Source organism: Megalops cyprinoides, chromosome 10 (genome assembly GCF_013368585.1).
Source record: "Megalops cyprinoides isolate fMegCyp1 chromosome 10, fMegCyp1.pri, whole genome shotgun sequence".
NCBI classification, from domain to species: domain Eukaryota; kingdom Metazoa; phylum Chordata; class Actinopteri; order Elopiformes; family Megalopidae; genus Megalops; species Megalops cyprinoides.
In genome coordinates this window covers 706384-730000 of record NC_050592.1, presented here as the reverse complement: position 1 = coordinate 730000, position 23617 = coordinate 706384, and the positions used below count along the sequence as shown (strand labels likewise).

General features: G+C 46.7%; 3 protein-coding genes across 3 annotated transcripts in view; 1 reads left to right on the top strand and 2 right to left on the bottom strand.

Moving 5' to 3' along the window:
- The window catches only part of xrcc1 (X-ray repair complementing defective repair in Chinese hamster cells 1), a 12501-nt gene extending 8457 nt beyond the window's left edge, over positions 1–4044 (bottom strand). Inside the window, exons 1-8 of the mRNA XM_036538945.1 lie at positions 3509–4044; positions 3235–3327; positions 2991–3098; positions 2259–2417; positions 2051–2128; positions 1044–1167; positions 852–934; positions 178–346 (exon numbers count right to left, since the gene is read on the bottom strand). Coding sequence (XP_036394838.1) covers positions 178–346; positions 852–934; positions 1044–1167; positions 2051–2128; positions 2259–2417; positions 2991–3098; positions 3235–3327; positions 3509–3559 — 865 coding nt within the window. The 5' untranslated portion in view covers positions 3560–4044. The remainder of the gene's footprint in view (positions 1–177; positions 347–851; positions 935–1043; positions 1168–2050; positions 2129–2258; positions 2418–2990; positions 3099–3234; positions 3328–3508) is intronic.
- Positions 4045–5157: 1113 nt separating this feature from the next.
- On the bottom strand, positions 5158–11706 carry LOC118784622 (Schwann cell myelin protein). The gene is made up of 8 exons (XM_036538948.1): positions 11610–11706; positions 9711–10094; positions 9056–9361; positions 8124–8387; positions 7390–7665; positions 6591–6696; positions 5960–6128; positions 5158–5761 (listed from the first exon to the last, which is right to left on the bottom strand). The coding sequence occupies exons 1-8, from the start codon at positions 11647–11649 to the stop codon at positions 5660–5662; spliced, it is 1647 nt and encodes a 548-aa protein (XP_036394841.1). The 5' UTR covers positions 11650–11706; the 3' UTR covers positions 5158–5659.
- Positions 11707–14941: 3235 nt separating this feature from the next.
- LOC118784332 (NLR family CARD domain-containing protein 3-like) lies at positions 14942–21054 on the top strand. The gene is made up of 6 exons (XM_036538538.1): positions 14942–15269; positions 16718–16774; positions 16997–18809; positions 19426–19512; positions 19757–19924; positions 20733–21054. The coding sequence occupies exons 1-6, from the start codon at positions 14942–14944 to the stop codon at positions 21052–21054; spliced, it is 2775 nt and encodes a 924-aa protein (XP_036394431.1).
- The last annotated feature ends 2563 nt before the right edge of the window (positions 21055–23617 follow it).

The following is a 23617-nucleotide window of genomic DNA, read 5'->3' as shown; positions in this document are numbered from 1 at the left end:
CTGTGTGTGTGTGTGTGTGTGTGTGTGTGTGTGTGTGTGTGTGTGTGTGTGAGAGAGAGAGAGCTCTGTGTGTGTGTGTGTGTGTGTGTGTGTGTGTGTGTGTGTGTGTGAGAGAGAGAGCTCTGTGTGTGTCTGTGTGTGTGTGTGTGTATGCATGCAGTGCCTCCACTCACTCACCCTTGGCTGTGCCAGGACTGGGGGTGCTTGTTGGTGCGGGCTTGGCTTTAGGTTTCGGGGTACTGGCGCTGGGCTCTGGAGAGGCCAGGGGGCTGGGTTTTTTGGAAGGGGGAGGAGCTGGCGCAGCCTGGCGTTCTTTACTGAACTCAAATTTCCTCTTCACTGCAGTCTGGCAGGAAGACACAGCAGGGAGAGAGTGATTCTGTTACAGCAACAGCACCACCAAAGCCTTACTGAACAACTCTCACAGTGTCTAAAAACATTTCAATGTGCCAGAGAGTTCACAGCAGCTCAGAATGGAAAGGGCCAAGCATGCAAAACGTTAACGGAAAATGAATCCAATAAGGAAAGAGAATGTGTATATTGCAAACCTTTAGAAGAGAGAGCCAAACTCACAGAGAAACTGAAAGAGAAAGGCCAGGTGTGTGAGAGAGAGGGAGGCAGTCGTAGGCCAGGTGTGTATGAGAGAGAGGGAGGCAGTCGTAGGCCAGGTGTGTGTGAGAGAGAGGGAGGCAGTCGTAGGCCAGGTGTGTGAGAGGGAGAGGGAGGCAGTCGTAGGCCAGGTGTGTGAGAGGGAGAGGGAGGCAGTCGTAGGCCAGGTGTGTGAGAGGGAGAGGAAGGCAGTTGTAGGCCAGGTGTGTGAGAGGGAGAGGGGCAGTCACAGCTGAGGGTACCTGTGCAGATGCTGGGTGTCCGGTCGCAGGTGCAGACTGCAGGGCGGCCGTTGCATAGCTCAGCCTGTCGCTCTGAGGGGACACTGAGGAGGACACACCCAAAAACCAGAGAGCAGAGCGGCACATTAACGGCACTGAGCGTCGGGACACACAGGCCTTTCCGAGCCTCACGCTGAGGACAGCCTGCTTTACCTTTGAGTGCCGTGCTGGGCTTGGAGACACTCTCCCTGCTGAAGAACAGGCTTCCAGGCTGCAGACTGGGGCCGGCGGGCGGAGCCTCCTCCTTCACACGGAACTGGCCCAGCTTGGTGAGCTTCTGCCAGGGCACACGGGAGGGAGGGGGGGGGGGGGGGGGGGGGGTCAGGGGCTATGGAGTACTGCTGCTCCACACTGCTGTCCTGCTCCTTACCGCTACACCACCCTGCTGCTCCACACTGCCACACCACACTGCTGCCCTGCTCCTTACCAGATACCTTACCTTACCTTGCCTTGTGACACAGATGCAATGAAAAGCAGACCTAGCTAGTGGTACAATATTCTTACAGGTATAAATGAGACAGGCTCCCCTCATGTTTGACTTTTAAATGACACTGGGGTTAAATGTGAGATTGAGGATTATTGCAAAGATTACTTTGATGCAAATTCAATATTTCCCAAAGTGTTTACTGTCTGTGAGGTTACACACAGCACAGTTACACACACAGCACAGTTACACACACAGCACAGTTACACACAGCAGTTACACACACTGCACAGCTACACACACAGCACAGTTACACACACAGCACAGTTACACACACAGCACAGTTACACACACAGCACAGTTACACACAGCAGTTACACACACTGCACAGCTACACACACAGCACAGTTACACACACAGCACAGTTACACACACAGCACAGTTACACACAGCAGTTACACACACAGCACAGTTACACACACAGCACAGTTACACACAGCAGTTACACACACTGCACAGCTACACACACAGCACAGTTACACACACAACACAGTTACACGCTCCGGAGATGCTTCTAGGTAGAGGTCTGAATGTCAAAGCCAACAAGCAGGGCAATCTGTCACACTGACTTCACTTCACAGTTAGTGACAACAATTTCTATATGTATATATATGACTTTTCAGCAGCTAAATATGTTCAGTGGCCATGGGCACCATGCCATGGGCACTGCACTTACTGGGGGGGTGGATGTGGGCAGGTCACTGTTGTCTGGAGGAGAGTGGAACTTCACGAAGGACACTCCATATGCAATAGTCTGAAAATGCAAGCAGACAGCCACAGAAATACTGCATCGCCTAAACACTGTTCTCTGCAATCACCACCTCTTACACACTCCTATATTCCTGTAGTGCTGTGCAGAAACACGCACACACACACACACACACCTTGCTGTATGGCTGGCTGCAGACGATTTTGACTCGGTCCCACTTCTCCTGTGCAGCGGCCTTCACCAGCTGGCTGGGCCCAAACAGGCGGACCCGGTTAGTGTTGGTGCCGCTACGGCTCTCCGAGGGGGACATGAAGGAGGAGGTGACCAACAGCACCTGGAGCACAGGTACAGAGAGATGACAGTGATGACACAGGTGCAGAAGGTGGTATCCTTCATATGTGTAAGCATTTTCCACTGAAAGATCTTCCACATTTCTACCACACTTTCAACTGCCACATTCTGAGTGGGATGAGAAGGGCATTCATACTTGGGATCTGAGTATTCGCGATCACCACTTTCAGAAAAACAGTGGCATTACTTAATCGTTATTAAATGTCTGACTAGGTTACTTAATCCATGACCCAATTCAGTATAATCTCACTGACTGGGATATTCAATCCAAATCCCAGTTCAGAACAGCCTTTTCAGCGCAGAAATCTTAAGATACATCATGATCAAAACCATGAAGTCCAGATACAAAGTTATGAAAAATCAGACAACCTCGTTCCTTAATAATTCCTTAGTAACTGAGCACATTAATAAAAAATAACACAGAAACCCCACAGGAATTATAGATACAGTACAGATGGACACAGTAACTGATAAAGTCAAATGGCAGAAAGCATGAGAGTCTGCAGAGGGAGAGAAAGGAAAGAGAGAGAGAAGAGTGCTGCTGAAGTTGATGTACCTCATAGTCCTGGTCCTTGACTGCGGTGGAGCGCCCCCCTAACACCTCGATGAAAGCCGACCCCTCGTTTCCGATGTCTATGCTGTGAACCTGCTCCTCTTTCTCAAACTGAAACAGCAGGTCATACAACCACAACAACATGTCAGCAACGTTCGCAACAGTGACACTGAATATCACGCACAGTGATCAGCATCTCTCCAGAGCCAGAGGGAGGCGCAGAAGCGAGTGAGGTCTCCCGAGTTACCTGCAGTATGACAGAGGTCTGCTTCTCCCCGGGCCTCGCTGCCTTCCACTTTCTGTACGTGTCGGAACTTAGAAGATTTTCCGCTTTGTGAGTCTGAGGAAAAATGTACACACAAAACCCATGATGGTAAACATCAAATTTTCTGTCAAAGCCAGTCTGTCAGTTATAACGGCCTTATTACATTTGCTACATCATCTGTTATTTAGTTAGCACATTCGATATTTTCGACCTGGAACTTTTAGAAGACCATAGTTCGCCGGGTAGCAGTACTCACACTGTCCTCGCTGCTGCAGGACACGACGTGTTTGAGTTTAATCTCCGGCATATCTGTGCTTGCCAGCTACCCACTCAACACTGTTTCTCTACAGTACAATCTAGCTACATAAAGCGATAGCAACCGCTATGAAAGTAAAGTATTCGGGTTGCAAATCAACGGCCAGTTTACCAGCTAGCTAGGAAAGTAGCTAGACTACAATTACGTTTGCAAGTTGCAAGTAATACGCAAATATGCGCCACAACCACATCAAAGAGTTATCAAATGGCCAGGTTAACCTTCATGGCCTATAGAGGAGTATAATGCTTGGCAAGCTAGCTATGTAGCATGGTCAGTTAAATGCATGCAAGCGAGCTGCACTGTTCACCACACAATAAACAATGAGGCTAACCAGCTCGCTAGCCAGCTGCCAACACCCACAAACACGCTCTATTTCCGAACGCCTAGTTTAAATGTACAACTTTTCTAACAATCTTTCTTTTAACAGCTAGGCTGTTGTAATTCGTGTAAAACGTTATGTTATGCTTTGATTTCTCTCCACTGAATTCTCAGCACAAACTCCCTCTCAATTCGTGTCCCTTGATGTCACTTCCTCGTTGTCAAGTTTTACAGCCAATCGTGTAACACTTCCGGGGTCAAAGTTTATCGGATGTCGCGATGAACGTCCTTATTTGTGCGTAGAGTGGATGCTGGCGGACGCACATCGTTTGTGCGGGGAAAAGTATTTTTGAGAAAAATACAATGTAGGATTAAATGTCCACAATGTTAAACAAAATTCTGTATAATGGAATTGTTTCTGAAATATATAACAATATTGGTGTCCTGTTTGCCATTCCACTTTCTGAGATGTGCTGTGTGTCGCTCTGGATGAAAGTCTGCTGAATGACAATAACTTAAAGCAGAGCAACGAAACATTGCATATGGCTTTCTTCATCAACAGTTGCCTTCCTCTCTGTTTTTATGTGTTCTTACAGCGTCCATTGGGATTGGTAAACCCCCAGGTTATTCCATGAACGGACATTTTATATCTGTAGTGAAACTTGTAGTCTTATTAGATCAAATTCACACATATATAAAATAAATATAAAATAAAACCCAAAGTCTTCCTTTATGACGGAAGAATTACAATACTTTAATAACAACGACACCAAATTAACAAAACTGTATTTATGTTTAATTTGTTTGAATGACAAAACTGACAAACTGATCTCTGTCTACAAGTAATCTCCATCTGTTAACTGTTTTTCTGTCGTGTGGTACACTGCAGAGGTGTAATGGCTCTTCTTTTTTCTTTTTTTTTTAGCATATTTATGGATTGGTATATTACCACAGCCTTTTGAATACAAGAATGCAATGGGCATGACCTAAATGACTGTTCATTATTTAAAACATCACACATACAATTAAATGTATTTGATTACAAATGCATGTGTAAAAAAAGTAGTATCACACTGATATAAAATTGTTACACTGTGACATACTGTATATTTAGCTTCTGTATTCTGAATGTGTAAGTTGAAAACAGAAAGAAAGCAATTTTATGAGTCAATCAAATCAGAGGAAAGTTGTCATAGGTAATGTACAAACTTGACATTAGCTGATATAAAAGTTGAAGATTTTCACAGTTATGTACACGTATTTATTATGGGAATGCCATTTGTGCTGTAGTCACAGTGGTAATATGAATATATGTGAGTTAACACTACAGTACTGTCATTCTGACACAATATTATAGAACAGTATATTCATGTGGTTATGTGAAGTAAAATATTCTTCAGATTACCATTGAAAGTCGCTTACATAAGTATAGCCTTCTATGACACAGTGTAACTGCTTTCTGTATGTCTGGTTTTGACTGGAAGTTCACAGGTTTAAGGTCTTTGTTCCTGCTCTGTTCCATTTATTTGCCAGGAAGCTGTGTCACCTGCTTTTCCAGGTGGCTGATCATTTTCAGGCTGAGTGGCACCTCAGTACTACAGATTTCCAGGACCAGAAGAGGACACCACTCAGCAACGACATTGTAATAGTGTCTATGAATGGTATTTTTTTCATAGTATTCTGCAGGGTCATACCATCTCCCTCATATGAGAAAATATCAGATCTTATCCCATGGCAGGAGCTGTTGCATCAGTGCGGACTGAGTGTCAAAGGTTAAATGATCTCCAGGTACACGTGTGTTTCCGTGTCAGTGTCGGGTCTTGTCCTCGCCCTGCGTGGCTGTCTGTCAGACCAGGCTACACGTCCCTCTCGCTGCTGCACCCACAACAGAGGAAAAGCACATCACGCAATGAGACAGCAGCAAAGGTCAAAGGTCAATATGGATGATGTCAGCTTCAGCATCAGCTTTTGCATTGTTACCATCATGGTATCAATATTCCAGTAATGGATTTGACCATTTCTGACCTATTAGCATCAGTTTCAGAAAGGTTGGTTAGAGACAGAGTGTTGCACCTGTGTGTTTCGAACGAAGAGTGGTGTGCAGTTCTGGTAGACGAGCTGGTAGCTGCCGTTGGTGTAGATGTGGGTGACCTCGGAGCAGTTGATGTAGAGGGGGGCTCGATCCTGGTAGATTCCCAGGTTCCCCGGATACACGGAGGGTGGCCCGCAGTTCAGAAGGTGTCTTTGGTGATGAGAAAAATTCTCTTAGTTTTTTTTTCAGCAAGATTAGTACTTTACTGAAAGTCATTAAGAGCTGAAATCATTCTAATAAAGCCTAAACACACTGTAGAAAATAGTTTTATAATATATACCATATAGTATAACATTATATCTCTCATCACAAGATTATTTGTTGTAGAATGTAGAAGAATTATTTTTTCTGGAGTGTTTCTCATCAAAGGAAGCATTTTATAAGTTGCTGTATAAGTCATAAGTCAGCTGTTTTTTTCTTCAGTGCTACATTCATTTATTTCAGTATTACGATATTTCTTCTTAAAATAATAAAGAACATAAAGAACTTATTTTATAATCATAGTAGAATAAGAGAATTACTCTTGCAGTTTGTGTGCTAATATGTTTCACAAACACGCAAAAGTGAACGAGGGGCAAATGAGAGAGGAAAGAGAATCAGCTGAATGCACACCGTCCTGCCTTCCTGTGGCACAGATAGAGGAGGAGCAGCAGGGCTGAGACGAGGAGGAGAGATGCCAGAGCACCCGCTGCCGGAAGCACTTTCCACAGCAGAGCATCTGTGAACAGAAACCATTACACCGTTACACACAGCACAGCACAACACACCGTTACACACAGCACAGCACAACACACCGTTACGCACAGCACAGCACAACACACCGTTACACACAGCACAGCACACACCATTACACCATTACACACAGCACAGCACAACACACCGTTACACACAGCACAGCACACAGCATTACACCGTTACACACAGCACAGCACACAGCATTACACCATTACACACAGCACAGCACACACCATTACACCATTACACACAGCACAACACACCGTTACACACAGCACAGCACACACCATTACACCATTACACACAGCACAGCACACACCTGTGAACAGAAACTGTATTATGAGCATCATGGACAGCTTGAAAGGCATCTAGTTTTCTGCTCAGCAGTGCTGATGGTGATTAGACTCTGGCTGACCTCAGATCAGTGCAGTGACTGGCAGTGCAGTGTCTGGCTCACCATTGAGGGTGTACAGCAGTGTGGAGGAGTCATTTCCCAGACTGACCTCAGATCAGTGCAGTGACTGGCTCACCATTGAGGGTGTACAGCAGTGTGGAGGAGTCATTTCCCAGACTGACCTCAGATCAGTGCAGTGTCTGGCTCATCATTGAGGGCGTACAGCAGTGCGGAGGAGTCATTTCCCAGACTGACCTCAGATCAGTGCAGTGACTGGCTCACCATTGAGGGTGTACAGCAGTGTGGAGGAGTCATTTCCCAGTGCGTTGTTGGCGTAGCAGGTCACGCTCAGCACCAGCTCCATATCCCCTCTGAGCGTGGCGGACAGCGTGCCGTTTCCAGGGGAAACGGAGGCAGAGGTGTTGTAGCTGTCTGGCGGGACACTCCTGTTGACGCTCCAGGTAACGGCGGCTCTGGGGTTTGCGTCCACAGCGCAGAAGCAGAAGACCACCTGCCCCTCCCAGCGGCAGAAAGACTGAGGGGAGATGACGGGCTTGTCTGGGGATGGAGAGAGGGGGTGGAGGGGCAAAGAGAAGAGGAAGAGGAGGGGAGGGAAGTGGAGAGCTAATGTTCAAAGCTTTAAACAGGATGAACGCACATATTGAGGCTTGCATTTTTTAAGGAGTGTCTGAGAAAGACAGAGAGAAACAGAAATCATTGTCCTCCCTTGTTCTCATGTTCAATATGCTTTGGCAGGTCAAATGTAATCTTTGTCATGCCAATGAAACAAGATGTGTTGAATCGAGTTGAACTGGCCGGAACTGAAGTGGAATGTACTGAACTGAGTTAGAGGCAGGGTCTCAGAGAGAATATTACAGCACGAGAGCGTCACAGCTTGAAGCTGTGTGAATGTGAGAGGGAGTCTAATAATAAAAAGACACTGCAGACAGGCGTGTTTGCCAGAATGAGTGCACTCCAGCCTGGTGCGTGATCAGCGTCACGTAGCGCACACGAACATTGCACGCTGATGCCGGTGAGGGCGGAGTCAGCCTGGCCCATCGGGCTGCGGGCCGTGCAGCGCACTCTGGTATCCCGGGTGACGTTGTACAGACGCACAGTGTGTGAGCGCTGGGGGAGGAGGAACACCGCCCCCTGCTGGCTGTAAACCCACAGGAACTCGGTGGCAGGGGGGTCTGCTTTGCAGGAGCAGGACAGCAGCGCGCTCGCCCCCTCCTGGACAGACAGGGTATGGACGTGAACTTCGACATCTTTCGGAGGGACTGAGGGAAACAGCAGAAAAGGTGCAGTGTTGATGGGAGCATCACTCACGTGCTGACATTTATACCTGCATTTCTGTGCATCTGTAGTAAAAAGGTGATCATCACCTTTCATAAAATGTTGTGAGCTTAGTCCAACCTCCCCACGACACCACCACAGGCGTGAGTTTCAAGCGACATTTGCACTTCAAATTCTACACTTTGCATATATCAGGACTAAGGGATTGCGTTGAGCTAAAATGACCTAATGTCCATGCACCTATGTAATACTTACAATATTATATTTGTGGCAATTTTAAAGCGCATATAATCCAACTCCTTATCCCTAACAAATGACTAAGATATTGTTTCCATAAAGGTTTCTCTAAAAACTCTTAAACATGCTATTTGCTACACAACTTCACATAAGATCAACAGTGTTGTATAGTTGTATAGTAGATGGAATTATGTAATTATCCAACACAAAATGCCGTGTAATCCTCTGCATCTAGCCAATGCATTCTGGGACCAGGTGTATGTTATGAAATGAAACGTATGCAGTTATAAGTTGTGCAGTAGTTGGGAATTCACTGGAGTCTCTGTTGATAATATTTACAGTCAGGCTGGATGTTTACTGAAGGCACTGCCACCCCTGTCCTGTCAGGAGCAGTGCGTCTGTAATGAACACCTACACCTGACATGCAGCTCCCTGGTGCTGGACACGGTCCTCCCTCCCTGGTACCTGGCCTCACACCTCACTCTGGGCTGAGCCTGGGAGGAGGCAGTGAAGGAGAAGGAGGACAGCAAAAGCTCCCCCTGGGGGAGTGGAGGTCCCTGCGTCTGGGGTCGGCTCTCATTCGCCTGTCTCCCTCTCTCCCACTTCCACCAGACCTGGGGGGGCTGGGTGGGGCAGCTGTTACTGATGGTGCAGTTCAGGGTGACTAACTGCCCCTCAACAACTGCCCCAGGATCACTGATCATGGGCTGACTGGGGTTATCTGCAGAGACAAATTTGAGAAATAGCTATTACAATAGTGTCTCTTGGTTGACATACAGGGTAAAATAGAGCAGCACTTAATTTTAATGAGATGGTCGTATTAAATGTAAATGAGATTGTTTTACATGTGATATGAAAAGAGATTTTCTTGCTTATCAAAAAATCAATTAGCATCTTGAATTGATTGAAGGCTATTTTGCAGCCAACCTGGATCAACTGGAAAGCTAAGCGGTAGAAACTGTTGCAGGGCAGAATGATTGTCCACTCGCTGTTCTGAGATCAGCTCACCTGACCCCTCGCTGTTCTGAGATCAGCTCATCTGACCCCTCACTGTTCTGAGATCAGCTCACCTGACACGTTGAGGAAGACTTTCTTTGACTTCCTCCACTCCGAGACACCTGGCTCCTTCACTCCCACCTCGTAGTAACTCCTGTCGTCCTCCGTCACCCCCTCAATCCTGACCGAGCAGTCCCCCTGCCGGGGGTCCCCCGCCAGAGCTGCGCGCCCCCTGAACTGGCGGCTCACCTGGCCGCCCGCCTCGCTGCTGAACACGGTGCGCCTCAGCGGGAGGTAGGAGGACAGGGAGTGCAGCCTGACCTGGTACAGGGCGGGGCCGCCCCCCCGCGGGCCCGGCCGGAAGGAACAGGGGATGACCACACAGGATCCCAGCAGTGCAGGCACCCTGTCCGGGACGGATATGTGGGAGGAGAGAGACGTCGCCTCTCTCCACAGCCCTGTGCGGGTGGAGAGCAGCCCGTTACCATGGAGCCTGGGGTGGGAGGAAGACCAGTGCAATGCAGTGTGGGATAGAGCAGCCACACAGCCCACATCTGCGCCCGCTATTAAAATCCTACACCTGGTGCTAACGTCGTGATCGGATCTCTCTTTCCCTCACTCTGTGCAGATGAGGTAGCGGTCCTGTAACATGCTGACCAGCAGCACTTAATTGGTCTCATTATAATGGCCGCTCAGACCTGCATGGCAGTGCACGGCAGCAGAGGCCTTGGCAGCTGCAACTGGGCTGTGGGCCTGGGGTTCTGTCCTATTCCACAATTTTCACATGAGGAGGGACACGCTGGAGCCTGCTGTTAGCAACTGCAACCCTGCATCGTACACACACACACACATGTGAGCACTGCAGTATCCAGCAGGGTGAGGAGCTGACACTGTTCAGCTCTGTGCTTCCCGTGGCTCTACCGAGCTGCAGCACGGACCGAATGTCCATCTTCAGAGGTGCTCAGCGAGAACCAATCACATTCTAATCATAAAGCATTGTATTCCATTTTCACCTGGCCGGAAATGTCCAGTCTCATTGGATCTGGCCACAGTCCGATCCCAAGGCGGATTTTAATACCACATGTGGATGGAGTGACAGTTACTATGAATTGTGGCATATAATGGAGATTGATACAATGTAGCGTCTGGAAAGCAGATGGTTGCAGGTTCAGACCTCAGGCGAGACACTGGCTATGCCTCTGAACAAGGTTCGCATCCTGAATTGCTTCAGAGAAGATATCTGTACAGATATTCACCATGTTAAAAATAAAATTGCGTTACGGGTGTTACATCCTGACTGGGTATAAATTGAATTTGCTTTTTCAGGCTTCACAGTTCAAATAAAGCACTCAGAATGAGCAGAACTCATGTAAAAGCTTCACCCTCTCTCCCCCTCTGTCCGTCTGTGACAATGTGACTTTTCTGGTGATGTTTCACAAGATGGTTAATTTAGGAAAAGAGGAACTGCAGGAGAACCATGCTGTGTATCAAATTCTTTCTGATTCTCGCGATCTGATCTCATCCATTTCACACTCTCTCTCTGTTTTATATCTGAGACACATTAAATGGAGTTTATGTGTTGTATTTCTAATGTACTGTGCATTGGCTGTGTGTTTAATAACCCCACTTTAAGTGTACAATGGAGAGCAGTTTGCATTACAGGAGCGTATGGAGACCCTGTTACTGTGCATTTCAGATGTTACTCTGCTAAAACACAGCAGTGTAAATTACCATTAACACTAATCTTACACAACACACCTTGTTTAAACAGCACAAAAATGTAATGAAACGAATGAATGTAATAAAAAGGGAATTTTTAAAGTATCAATGTGGATCTTACATGAGACATCAGAGCAAATCTGAATATTATTTAACATTATATTATTTATTCTGAATTTAATCGGAACATTATTTAAAGTGAATATTATTTAAGCGTTCCAGCAGCAGGTGGAAGGCGGAGGATGCAGACTCACCCAGGAGGAGGGCACCGAACAGCCAGCCCTCGGCAGCCATGGGAGAGACGGCAGGAAGAGAGCCCAGTTGGAGAGGAGCGCATGCAGCCGCACAAACAGCCGCACAAACAGCTTTTTTAGCGCTTTTTTAGGGAAGTTGGATTTAAACACTGGCTGGTTTCACAAGCTTTCTGTGCCATGGAGACGAGATTCTTTTTTTCTTTTTTCTTTCCATTGTTTTTTTTTTTACAGTAATTTCAGTTCTTTCCATTCAACAACTGCTCTCATGCTGGACTATCAGCATTAGTATTTATTCAATTTACAAAAAATATACATCCATATTAATCTATATCCATATGTTAATGTAAATTAATATATGATTTTTATGAAATAATTGTGAATAACTCAATTATTCTTCAGAAACAATTATCCAAACCAGCAACATATATGAAACAAAAACAAGTCATAATTATTAACATAATGCAACATTTATTATGGTATCAAACATGTGCTTATCAAATAAAACAGTAAAATCACTTAAAAAGACTCATCTTTAACAGCTGAACTCTCCTCCCGCAGGTACAGTTACATTTACAGTATAGGTGGTAGTGTCTGAGGTGAACAGGTGAGTGTGGAAGCGCTGTGTCTTCAGATGTTTCTCAGAATGGATGAAATGTGGAAAGCAGCAAGTTAGCAAGCAGCAGCCAAGCCCCATACAGACAATGTGAACAACTTCAGAGTACCCAGGACACAGTGGCCGTCTAGGCTTTCTCACCCCAAACTCATTGAGCATAGCTTTCAAAGACTCTAACTGACATTTTCCCCTGAAAACATTGTTGTTCACCTGATGGTAATGGAAGTCTTTGAATGTTGCTCATGTTTCCATTAGAATGTGTGTGAAGATCTTAATTCGTCTGGCAGTAAGTGTGACCCGGGATTTGGCTCATTACTCTTGCATTGTTCTTCCCTCTGGAGTGCCTGCTGAGGAGCATAAGAATACTGCTAATTCTAATCTGAATTAGATCAGATAATGTTATTCTAATATTTGTCTTGTTAGTTTTGTGGATGTTGTTAGTCTGTAAATACAAGAGTCATGATTAAATAATGGGTGTGGAATTGTGGGATAGGTTGAAGTGCTTGATTCAGCAGGAATCAAACTGAAGAGATGCATGTGGATCAGAGTGAGTCACTCTCATGCTACTTCCCCCCCCCGCGCGCTCTCCCCCCCCCCCCCCCCCCCCCGCGCTCCCCCCCCCCCCCCCCCCCCCCGCGCTCTCCCTCTCTTTCTCTCGCTCTCTCTCTCACTGGCTTGTCTCATTCACTCTGTTCTTACGTCCTTTTCTCTCTCTTTATTTGGGATAAAATCTCTGCAGGTTAGGATTAGCCAGTAATGTAGCATTGCAACACTAATTATTATCAAAATAACAAAATCAGCTAAAAACATGATCAGTTTATTTTAAATATTTCCAGTTAATATAAATGACAAACTTACTACTTTTTTGTAATGGTAGTTGTGGATCTATAAAGAAACTAGTATTGTACACAAATACAGACAGTTTGCTGATAAGCAGTCTGTCTCAGGAGTCAAAGTGCTCTGTGTCTTGAACTGGAGCCATGGACATAAATGAGTATCATTAAAGAACACCCATAAAAGCAGCATGCCACTCTGAACAGAACAGACAGCAGCACAGTGAGAGGTTGTTCTGGTGTTTCTTACTTCTTCCGTTACATCTGCCACAGCATACCGGCTAGCTGGAGCTGACTGTATTTGATCGTTCTTTTTAACCTGTAGTTTAGCTGTAGTTCTATATCCGCTGCACTTCACATTCAGCAGTTTGGCTGCCCTTCTCAGCGTAATCCCTCCTTCCACCATCAGCTTTTTTATTGCCCATGCTCTTTTCAAGAAAACCGCACACAAACCAACAATACATAAACCACACCTACTTGAAAAACAGTTTACCGAAACCTGCCTCCGCGGCCCATTTGATATGCCGAAGCAAAGCCCTGGGTCAGAATGCAGGTGTGAACTCATGTGACTTATGTGAACTATGGACCTGTTATTAAGCCCTGGTCCTGTGTCTGTTGGCCACTCCCACCCCCGCATTTTCACAGCGAACAGAACCACGGCATATTGCTGAGAGGGAGTGAATCTGACTGTCTGCAAGCTGCCAGAGCTGTCTCTCCAACGTGCTGATGTTTATTTGAGGTAAGGGGTCTCTGAGCCTTGTGGCGTTTGTGATACCTAGGTTTCCTGTTCCTGGGTTCCAGTGTGAGTTGCACTTTCATATTCTCTGTAGCGTGTTTTCCGATGCTCATGTGAAGTGTAAGTGCAATGCTGGAGTCTGTGATGGAAACGTACTGATTATTAATGCTCCTTATAATGCAGGTCTCCTACGCGCACAGTGCTGCTAAAGGATATCATTGGGGGACTGCTTATGGACCAGCTGCCTGGTTTGGTGCTTCCGTCTTTTGAACTGCATTTAAAGGAGCTCACATTGTCAGACTGGCACAGACACCAGCACAAGAAGTGAATGCGATTTTCCTCCACTGCATCAGGCATGTGGTTTACATAACATCATACATTATATTGGCATTTAGCAGACAGAGGGAGTCTTACAGAGAGATTTTACTAATCCAGAGAGGCTTACAGTTTGTTTTTTTTTACAATATTTTCCATTCATACAGCTGGATATATACCAAGGTAATTGTGGGTTAAGTACCTTGCCCAAGGGTACAGCAGCAGTGTCTCAACAGGGAATCGAACAGGCACACGAACCTTTCCATTACGAGTCCTGCTCCTTAACCACTATGCTACACTGCTGTCTGTTTTAGCCACATTATTAATCATATTGTTAATCATTCAGGGCCAGTGAAGCTCAGAGCCTGGCTGATCGTAGGCTCTGTGCCATTGGTGATTTTGGTTCCAGGTGGAGTTTCCCTGGGAGAGGAAAACATGGCGCACAGCCTTCTCCCTCCATTTTTCAGCCAATCAAAAAGCAGGCCTCTCCATCCACTCAACCATGATGACAACTGCTGTTTTCCACACTGCAGACCACACAGCATTGTAAAAAACAGACATGGCTTTAGTTCTGTTCAGATTTGGTGCTTTTGTTTAAAGGGAGCTCCAAAGGTTTGGCCTCATCCTGCCTTTGTGAAGATAACTGTGTAGCTGTACTGTAGACACAGCTCCTCTGTAAAGGCTGGAGACAGTGTGTGAGGCTTGGTCTGTTCAGGAGAAAGAGCCCAGACTGTCCATCAGACTCCACTGCATCATCACCACCACTGCTCTCTGATTCTTATGCATGATCCTCACATCACTTTAACTGTCTCTGAAACAGGCCAAGCTATTAGCCATGAGCTCTGCCAGTCAGATCCTCAGAGCCAATGGGGACAGCTTGTTGAGGTGGACCAGGCCAAACCCCGCCCCGCTGCTGCGATGGCTGCGTGATGCTGAGGTCATCTCCCACTGCCAGTACATCTCCCTGCTGGAGCGGTCGCCCAGCAACAGCGTGGCGGCGGTGCTGGAGACGGTGTGCTCGAGCGAGGACGCCAGCCGCAGGTTCCTGCAGGTACTGCACGATGTGCAGGATTACTACTGTGCAGAGCTGCAGGCCTGGGCTCAGCTGAACTGCGCAGGCACCCTGAAGAAGCCCGAGCCACCAACACCCATCAGAGTGCAGGGTGAGGCAGGCCTCCACCAGGGGGTGGGGGGAGCGGGGATTTACCTGTTCCTGGAGGATTGGGGGCGGGGTGGGGGGGTGGCTGCATCCATAACCACACCCATCTCAGCAGATCACCTGACTTCCTCTGCTTGAGCATGGGCATGGCTCTGCACACCCTGTCACAGAAAAGCAAAGGCCTGGCACTGACAAGTTTCTTCAGATCACTAAAATTTCTCACACAGACCACGCACCGCTTCCTGGCTTCCTCTGCACTCGCGCGCCGCTCGGGCGCGCTCGGACGCTAGTCAGGCCAAGGACAGAAACTTTCAGGCTGCATATTTCTTTATCTCACACCTTGTTGGCATTTGCTGGTTTGAGAGGATTTATGAACACTGGACCGGATCCATCGTTCCCTGCTGTACCAGCAGCATTGATAATGAAATTCACCCCACACTGTCTGTCCTGGATAGGACAATACTGCCTTTTATATGGTGCCAGAGTCTCTCTGCAGCCACCTGGCCCTGCACTGCAGTGGCTCTGGAACACTGATCTGGTGCACAATCAAGTCTGTCTGAAAGAACTCTGAAAGCACATGGCTTTTTTATTATGCTGATGTTTGCTCTGAGTAGCACTTTCCTGCATGCTGATTATGATAATAAATGTTAGAGGTAATATTTTTTCTTTCACTTCCAGAAGAAAAGAAGAGAGAAAGAAGAGAAAAAAGCTCATTTGCAAAAATTTTCAAATCCAAATGCAAAGCATTCACAGTGCCCCAGGACACAAAAGGTAAGCACTTAATTTCAATAAATTGATTAGTCTTTTGGTTCTGCGCTTGCACAGATGTTCAGATCATTGCCTCATTGATTTCCTCGCTTGAGTACTTCAGTATCTGAGATACAGTTACTTGCTTATATTGATTACTTCACAGCCAGGGAGCAGACTATTGGTGATTACCTGCATAACGTGATAGAGTCAATATCAATGACTGCAGTGGGAGAAAAACTCGTAGCATCGACTGTGACACAGCTCAGGCTACGGAGCGACTCAGTGGTGACGGCGCTCACCTTGAGTTCAGGCTGAGCTCTGTGGCCCAGGTTCCATCCCAGCCACGTCTTCAGCCGATCATAACCGGCAGCAACATTGTACGTATTGGCTCTGGCTCATTCTGCCGGCACAGGAGTGAATAGCAGTGAAATAGCGCCTATCGTCCAATGGGCCCCCACTCTGCATCTGCTTTTCCCCAGCACTCTGGTGCAGAGCGTGTTGTGCTGAGAAGAGCCTTGTGTATTATTAGAAATTAGCAATTAGCAATTCTGTAACAGAGTGGCATGAAGGGTGAAAAAGCATTGAAAGCACATTGACAGAACTGAAATCTAGTTCATTCATCCTCATGATCACGACTGTGGTATGGAGTTGTATAATACCTGTGCTGTTTTGCATGAACCTCATGGTGTCTGACTTTCCCAGGTGTTGAGGAAGGCATGCTGAGACCGGGACGGAGCGTCAGGCAGACCAAACTGAGAGGTAGGACACGAGGATGAGGTTTATTCGTTCTGACTGGTGGTGTGGGGATTCTAAATGATGACAAAGTGTTCTTTTTTAATTTGAGTTCCTTTCGAAACAAAAGCAAAAGCAGGAGGCTGTTGATGCTCCTCTCTGACGTGCTACCACACCCCCCCCCTTTTCCTTTGTGCAGGAAGCCCATCTGCCTCTCTTTGTGATGTCATTTCCTCCTGTAACCCACAGTTCCTCTGGCCGCCCACAAAACCACACTGCTGCGGGAGACAGAGCGCCTCCTCTCCCACGCAGAGGGGGCTGGGGAGGCCTGCAGCTCGCTCTCCCACATCGAGATCCGCTACACCGACCTGTTTGTGACCGAGGACAGCGAGGAGATCCAGAGCAGCCAGCACGAGTATTTCAACCTGGCCAGCCGACGCTCGAGAATCTACGCCCACCAGTCGTACCAGCGCATCCGGCCGTGCCACCTGCTGAGCCCCGACAGGGCCACGGGCCGCCCCCCGAAGCGGGTGAAGGTGCAGGGCATCGCGGGCATCGGGAAGAGCGTGGCCATGCAGAGGATCATCCATGAGTGGGCGCTGGGCAAAACTATGCGGGACGTGGCCTGTCTGTTCAACCTCCGCTTCCGCGAGCTCAATCTCGTCACAGGGCCCGTCAGCCTGCTGGACCTGCTGGGCTCCAAGTTCCGCTACCTCGCGGCGGTTCTGCCCGACCTGCTGGGCTCACCGGGCTCCCTGCTCTTCATCCTGGACGGGCTGGATGAGTTTAAAGATCGGCTGAACTGGAGCGTCCAAGACAAGCACATTGGTGTAGACTCCAAGGTACCTGTGCAGGAGCTGGTAGTGGCTCTGATAAAAGGCAGTCTCCTGCCTGAGTCTTCTGTCATTCTGACCTCCAGACCCACCACCGATGCACCAAAGAGGTTCTTCCAGAGGTGCTGTGTGGTCCTGGGATTCGAGGAGGATCAGGTGAACGAGTACACCTCCAAGTTCTACAGCAACGTGCAGGTGGCGGGCAAAGTCTACAGCTACATCGTGGGAAACGACAGCCTCTTCGTGCTTTCCTTCATCCCTCTCTACTGTTATATCATCTGCACAGCCTTGGCTGAGTTCTTCTCTGCTGGAAAAGAGCAAGAGGGCAGCCTGCAGTCGCTGGAGCTCAACCCTCCCAGGACGGTCAGTGAAGTCTACTACTGCTACCTGTACACAGCCATCAAACACCATGCACTGAGGGGCAAAGCAGACCGTTGCACCTCCACGTCTGAGGTGTTCTCCCTGGTCAGAGCTCAGCTGACTAACCTGGGAAAACTGGCGTATGAAAATCTTGTGAAAAGTAAAATAATGTTTGACAGACAAGACCTGGAGAGATTTGAGCTGGAGCCCAAAGATGTGAACAGCACCTTTCTCAGTCAGATCCTGGTCCCTGTCAAGGAGGAGAAGGTGGAGATGTTTACATTCTTCCATCTGACAGTTCAGGAACATCTTGCCGCTTTGTACTGTGTGGTCAACCTCTCCAGTCCAGAGGACATTGTGAGGGGGCTGGACTTCTGGTGCTTTGGTAAGCTGGTTCCCCAAACCACCTCCCCTCCCCTTCTGGTCCCGGATTTTCAATGGGACCAAACCAGGGTGGAGAACCTGCAGATGTTTTCGAGGTTCTTTATGGGTCTGGTGAGGACTCGGATGGGGGGCCAGTTAACTGGATTGGTGGTGGGCCACCTGGATAAGGAACATCTCCTCTCTCGGCTGGGTGTCTGGTTCCAGGCCCAGTTCAAGAGCAGGGAGCTGCCCAATCAGACAGCCATGAACCTGCTTCACTGTCTGATGGAGCTGCATGTGGAGGATGTGACCAGGAGGGTGTCACCAGAGATCAAGAGGCTGAACCTGTTCAAGATGAAGCTGAGTGTGGTGGACTGTGCTGCCCTGTTCTACGTGCTGCAGTTCTCCCCACACCGTCTGGAAGAGCTCAACCTGGGCTACTCCAACATCGGGAACCGCGGCCTGCTTCGGCTGAGACCCATCCTGCACAGATGCGAGAGCCTGTTGTGAGTAATCCCGGTCCTGCCACACTTACATTACATTACATTGCATTATTGGCATTTAGCAGACGCTCTTATCCAGAGCAACTTACATCAATTACAGGTTTTTATAATGTCATCCATTTACACAGCTGGATATTTACTGAGGCAATTTTGGGTTAAGTACCTTGCCCAAGGGTACAGCAGCAGTGCCCCCATAGGGAATTGCACCGGCAACCTTTCTCTTACAAGTCCTGCTCCTTAACTGCTATGCTACACTGCCACTTACATCCAACGGAAAACTCAATGAAAATGTGAGGCTGAGGGCAAAGCCATATGATCATTTAATACTGTTTTAGCATTGAAATCCCATGCCTCCCTTGTTAGCATGGTTTCACTGAGAGCCAGGGAACCGTCTCAGAGCCCACCTTTGTCAGCAGCAGTGCGTCAAACTGCTGTCCTGCACTTTAGTAAACATACCTGTGTGTTCTGTGAGCCTCTGTCAGATCCATCAGGTTGTAAGAGTGCTGTCAGGTCTTCATAGCAAGCAGTGCTACAGTAATACTAAAGGTAATGTCGGAAGTACAGCAAATTGACTTCAGCTCACTGCTCATTAATCTGCCACTGTTTCCGTCTCGACAAGTTTGCGCTACAACTGTCTGGACACGGAAGCTGCCATTTTGGAATCTGCAGTTCTGAAATCAGAAGACTGTCAGGTGAAGAAGCTGTTGTAAGTCGTACCGTGAGGCTCTGTCTCCGTCACAGCACACTGCATCCTGCACCTGTCACTCAGTCCTCTCTCTCCTGCCTCACTCTCCCCATCTGTTTCTCCTATTCATTCATAACACATAATTTATCTGGCTTTCATACTGAGAGGCCTGCATTGAATGATGTGTTCTGTATTCCCACAATGCACTTCAACGCTGCGTAAGTAAAGGACAGAGCGAGTCATGGCCTGCTCTTTCCCCCATCAGCATGTGCGGCAATAACCTGGGCCCTGAGGGGGCCCTGGAGCTCTGGGCAGCACTGGAGCAGAACTGCACTGTGGAGGAGCTGTACCTGGACATCACCGGCATCACAGAGAGAGGCACCGACAACATCGTTACCTGCCTCAGCAAAAACTCCACCCTCAAAACTCTGACGTAAGGCGCGGGGGTCAGAGAGGCAGAGGGAGACAGAAACAGGGAAGATAGAAGGGATCAGTAGATGTCCCTTTTAAATGATTAGCTAATGAATTAATGACACTCACATTAGAAGAGCGAGGGGAACCAGAGGGCAGGCAAAGGTGCTTTCAGAAATAGCTGAAGCTACACTCCTGTCTTATCTACACATGCTCTTGTTTTGGGTTCGCTGATGCTAACACACTGCCCTCTGCTGCCTTCTGTTTTCTGTTTTTCATGACAGGCGTGCTCTGACAGAGTGTTGCAGAGCTCTCTACTGCCATCAAGTGGAAATGACATTACATTATTGTTCTTTAGCAGACGCTGTAACCTAGATCAACTTAGATAGGTTACAGTTTTTTTCATATTATCCATTTAGACAGTGGGATATTTACAATTGTGGGTTAAGCACCTTGCCCAAGGGTACAGCAGCAGTGCCCAGTGCCCCAGCAGAGAATGACCCAGAAACACAGTGGTTGTGAGCCCTGCTCCTTACCCCTGTGCTACACTTCCACCTTTGTGTGCAGGAGAAGGAAATTATGTGCATGACCAGGCATTAAAAAGCACATGCTTTAGCAATGGGACAAATTTAATAAATAACAATGCTTTCTTTTGTAAAAATGCTGTCCTGTCTGCAAATGCAAGGCAGTGTGTGACGTGCAGGGACTGTATCACGTGTGCAGAGGGGGTAGAGCTCCCTCACTCCCGCTCCCGTGTGTCAGAGATTCATTGTGACCGTTCCTTTATTAGGGAGATTGGCTCAAGGGTGCAATGCGTGTTTCTTTCTCAGCATCGTGGGGAATGACATCGGAGAGGCCGGGAAAGAGAGGCTGCAGGCACTGAGCCGATGCAGGCCGGGGCTCCAGATCATTGGGAACTTTGTGGATGACGAGGGCCTGCTCCAGGCCTACCTGGACTGGGTGGAGGAGATCCGCACCGACCGGGACCAGCTCGACTCTGTGCAGAACGTGGATGCCCTGCAGTCTGTGCTGAAGGGCCTGAGGGTGGCTGAGACGCACAAAGGAGGCCGCAACGCAGACAAGGCGAGAGAACTCGAAACAAAGATCCTCCGGCTGCTGCAATCCCACACCGTAGCGACAGCGGAGGGCTGACAGAAGCGTATCAGCTGGGAAATCTTACTATCATACTGTAGTGAAGGGCGAGAGCAGTCACCCCACATGGCCTCGAACCCGTGGACTAACTTCATCACACATACGCATCATGGTTATTGTAAAATTTGCCATCATTGTAATATTTTTCTATGAACTAAGTGATACTTCAGCACTCAGAGTCAGAATTATACTCAACTTTTACAATCCAGCTGCAGGTTTAAACACATCATGCAGTTTGTATTCCTTCACTTCACTAAAGGAAGTATCCTACCACTATGATTTTCTCTAAAATGACACTTTATGACATGAGGTAACTTACTTTACTGCTTGTGATGATTTATGCCAAAGGTAAGAATTCTGAGATTTTCATCTCAAATATGATTATCAATGGCTGGACAAGAATATGATAATATTTTTTTGTTTTAGCCCAGGGAATGTGGCATTTATCTCTGGTTTACTTGTCATGCTGAATATGTGTGATAAGCACATCTTACTGTATCATAAAGCAATTATTCACAGAATCATAAAAATTGCACAGGCTAATAAAGTTTTCACAACATGCTGTCAATAAATTAGCAACAGTGTAATTAACTGCAGGCATTTAGCTGTGATAAAACAGATCGTATCTGATTTAGTTTTGATGCAGCATGGTTATGCTGGCTGGCAGGAAAACAGCAAACACAAGACATGGTTATTTATGGAGTCGGACTCAGCTGGCTCCTGTGCATGGCCATAGTGCATTACAGATATAAATTAAGTTCCTGAATCTAAACTTGCACACTTGTGGCTTTCTAGTAGTCAATGCTTGAATTCTCATTTACATGTAAGACAACATCACTTTTATGTAAATTTAATTTCTAAGTCCTAATTCCTAAAATTTTAACATTCAAAAAAATAAATATAAAATATAAACAATGTAGCTTTCCGTAACAGCACGTTGTTCAGGCTTACATAATGTCAGTAGATATCAGTCAGTAGATATGTAAAAACAAGTTGAACATTACTAAAACTTAATCTACTCTGACCCTGACAGACTATATAAATTAAAAGACAAGATTCACAGAATTAGAGAATTAGAACTGCAAGAGTTAGAATTTTGCTTTCTTGCAGCACGGTAGAGTATTCCTCCTCAGTAGAGATGGTGTAAAACATCCTCATCAACATCTCCCTGTCTGCAGTCAGAATGTGCTTCAGGTGGACTGTTAGAGTTACAGGTGAGGGAGGGGAATGCAGGTAAAGGTGAGGGATGGGAATGCAGGTAAATGTGATGGATAGGAAAGAAGGTGAGGGATGGGAATGGACTCTGTAGTGCTAAATGCAGTCTGAGTGACGTGTTGTTGGCTGTCTGGTAGTGCAGGTACAGTGGAATTTGTAGGGCTTTGCATTGTGAGTGAAGAGGTGGTTGGTCAAGCCATTTTTCCTCTGTTTTTGCTATCTGGAATTAAAACTGCTCTGATTAACACAATTCATGATATACCAAAAGTTTTTAGATAGTGATTTAGATAGATAGACCAGCAAGACCAGGGACGTACTGATCTTGATACTTACATATCCCTTGCTTTATGGCAAAGGGTATTTTGACAGTTTTTTTTCTTTGTGCAGCCCTGTATTGGAATTGGCAATTAGCCAAGCTTGTCTCTCATTGACAATCTGTCTCTTTGACTCAAAGTCTAATGGTACAGTGCGTGCCATCCAGGCACATATTCTGCGTCACAGTAAATCACAGAGTCAAAGCATCGGGCAGAAGAGAGGAGGTCAGGTCTGACCACTAGTGCCTCATCATGCTCAGTGTCTGCACGGCTCTGTCCTGGAACATTCACACTGCACACCACCACTTTGCTCCCATGAGAAAAGGTGCAATTTCTCTAAATTTTGTTTTAAAATGTCATTGCTGTTAACAATATTGCTTTGCAGGTTTGAAGGTAAGAGAAAACATTGCAATAGTGATAATGGAGTGCAGCTGAAAAGGTCCAGAGGAAGGCAGTGCAGATCAGGAAGAAACAGACAGGAAGGAGCATCTAGTCACACATTAAACAGAGAACACTCAGAACGGCCAATCCGTGATCATCACTCTCTAAGACGGAGATATACACGTACAACTTAATATACATATAACTTACAATACAGGCCTACAGTAACCTAACTTAGAATAGACTTTAATAATACTGAATGAAAAAATAGGTAAAGAACCTGTCTTTTGCAATGCATAGTACTTTTGTTGTATTAGAGTAATAAACTACACTGCATTTATATAATACATATTCATTATAATCCAATAATACAATAATGAACTTAAGTTTTTACATCATGATTTAACCAAAAATAAATGTGTTAAAATGTCCTGTTAAACAATGAAATGTTTGCTGATGAGGTGTAAAAATGAGTAATTTTTAAAATACGTCTTAAATGTCAATATCACACATTTCTTGGGTACACTAGATATGTGTGACACTGGTGTATTTTTATATTTAGTGATATGTGCAGTTAAAGGAAGTCTCACAGTACATGTGGTGAAAATGGCCACGTAGTAAAGAGGAAATGAGAACAGCTTTTAAAATAGCTG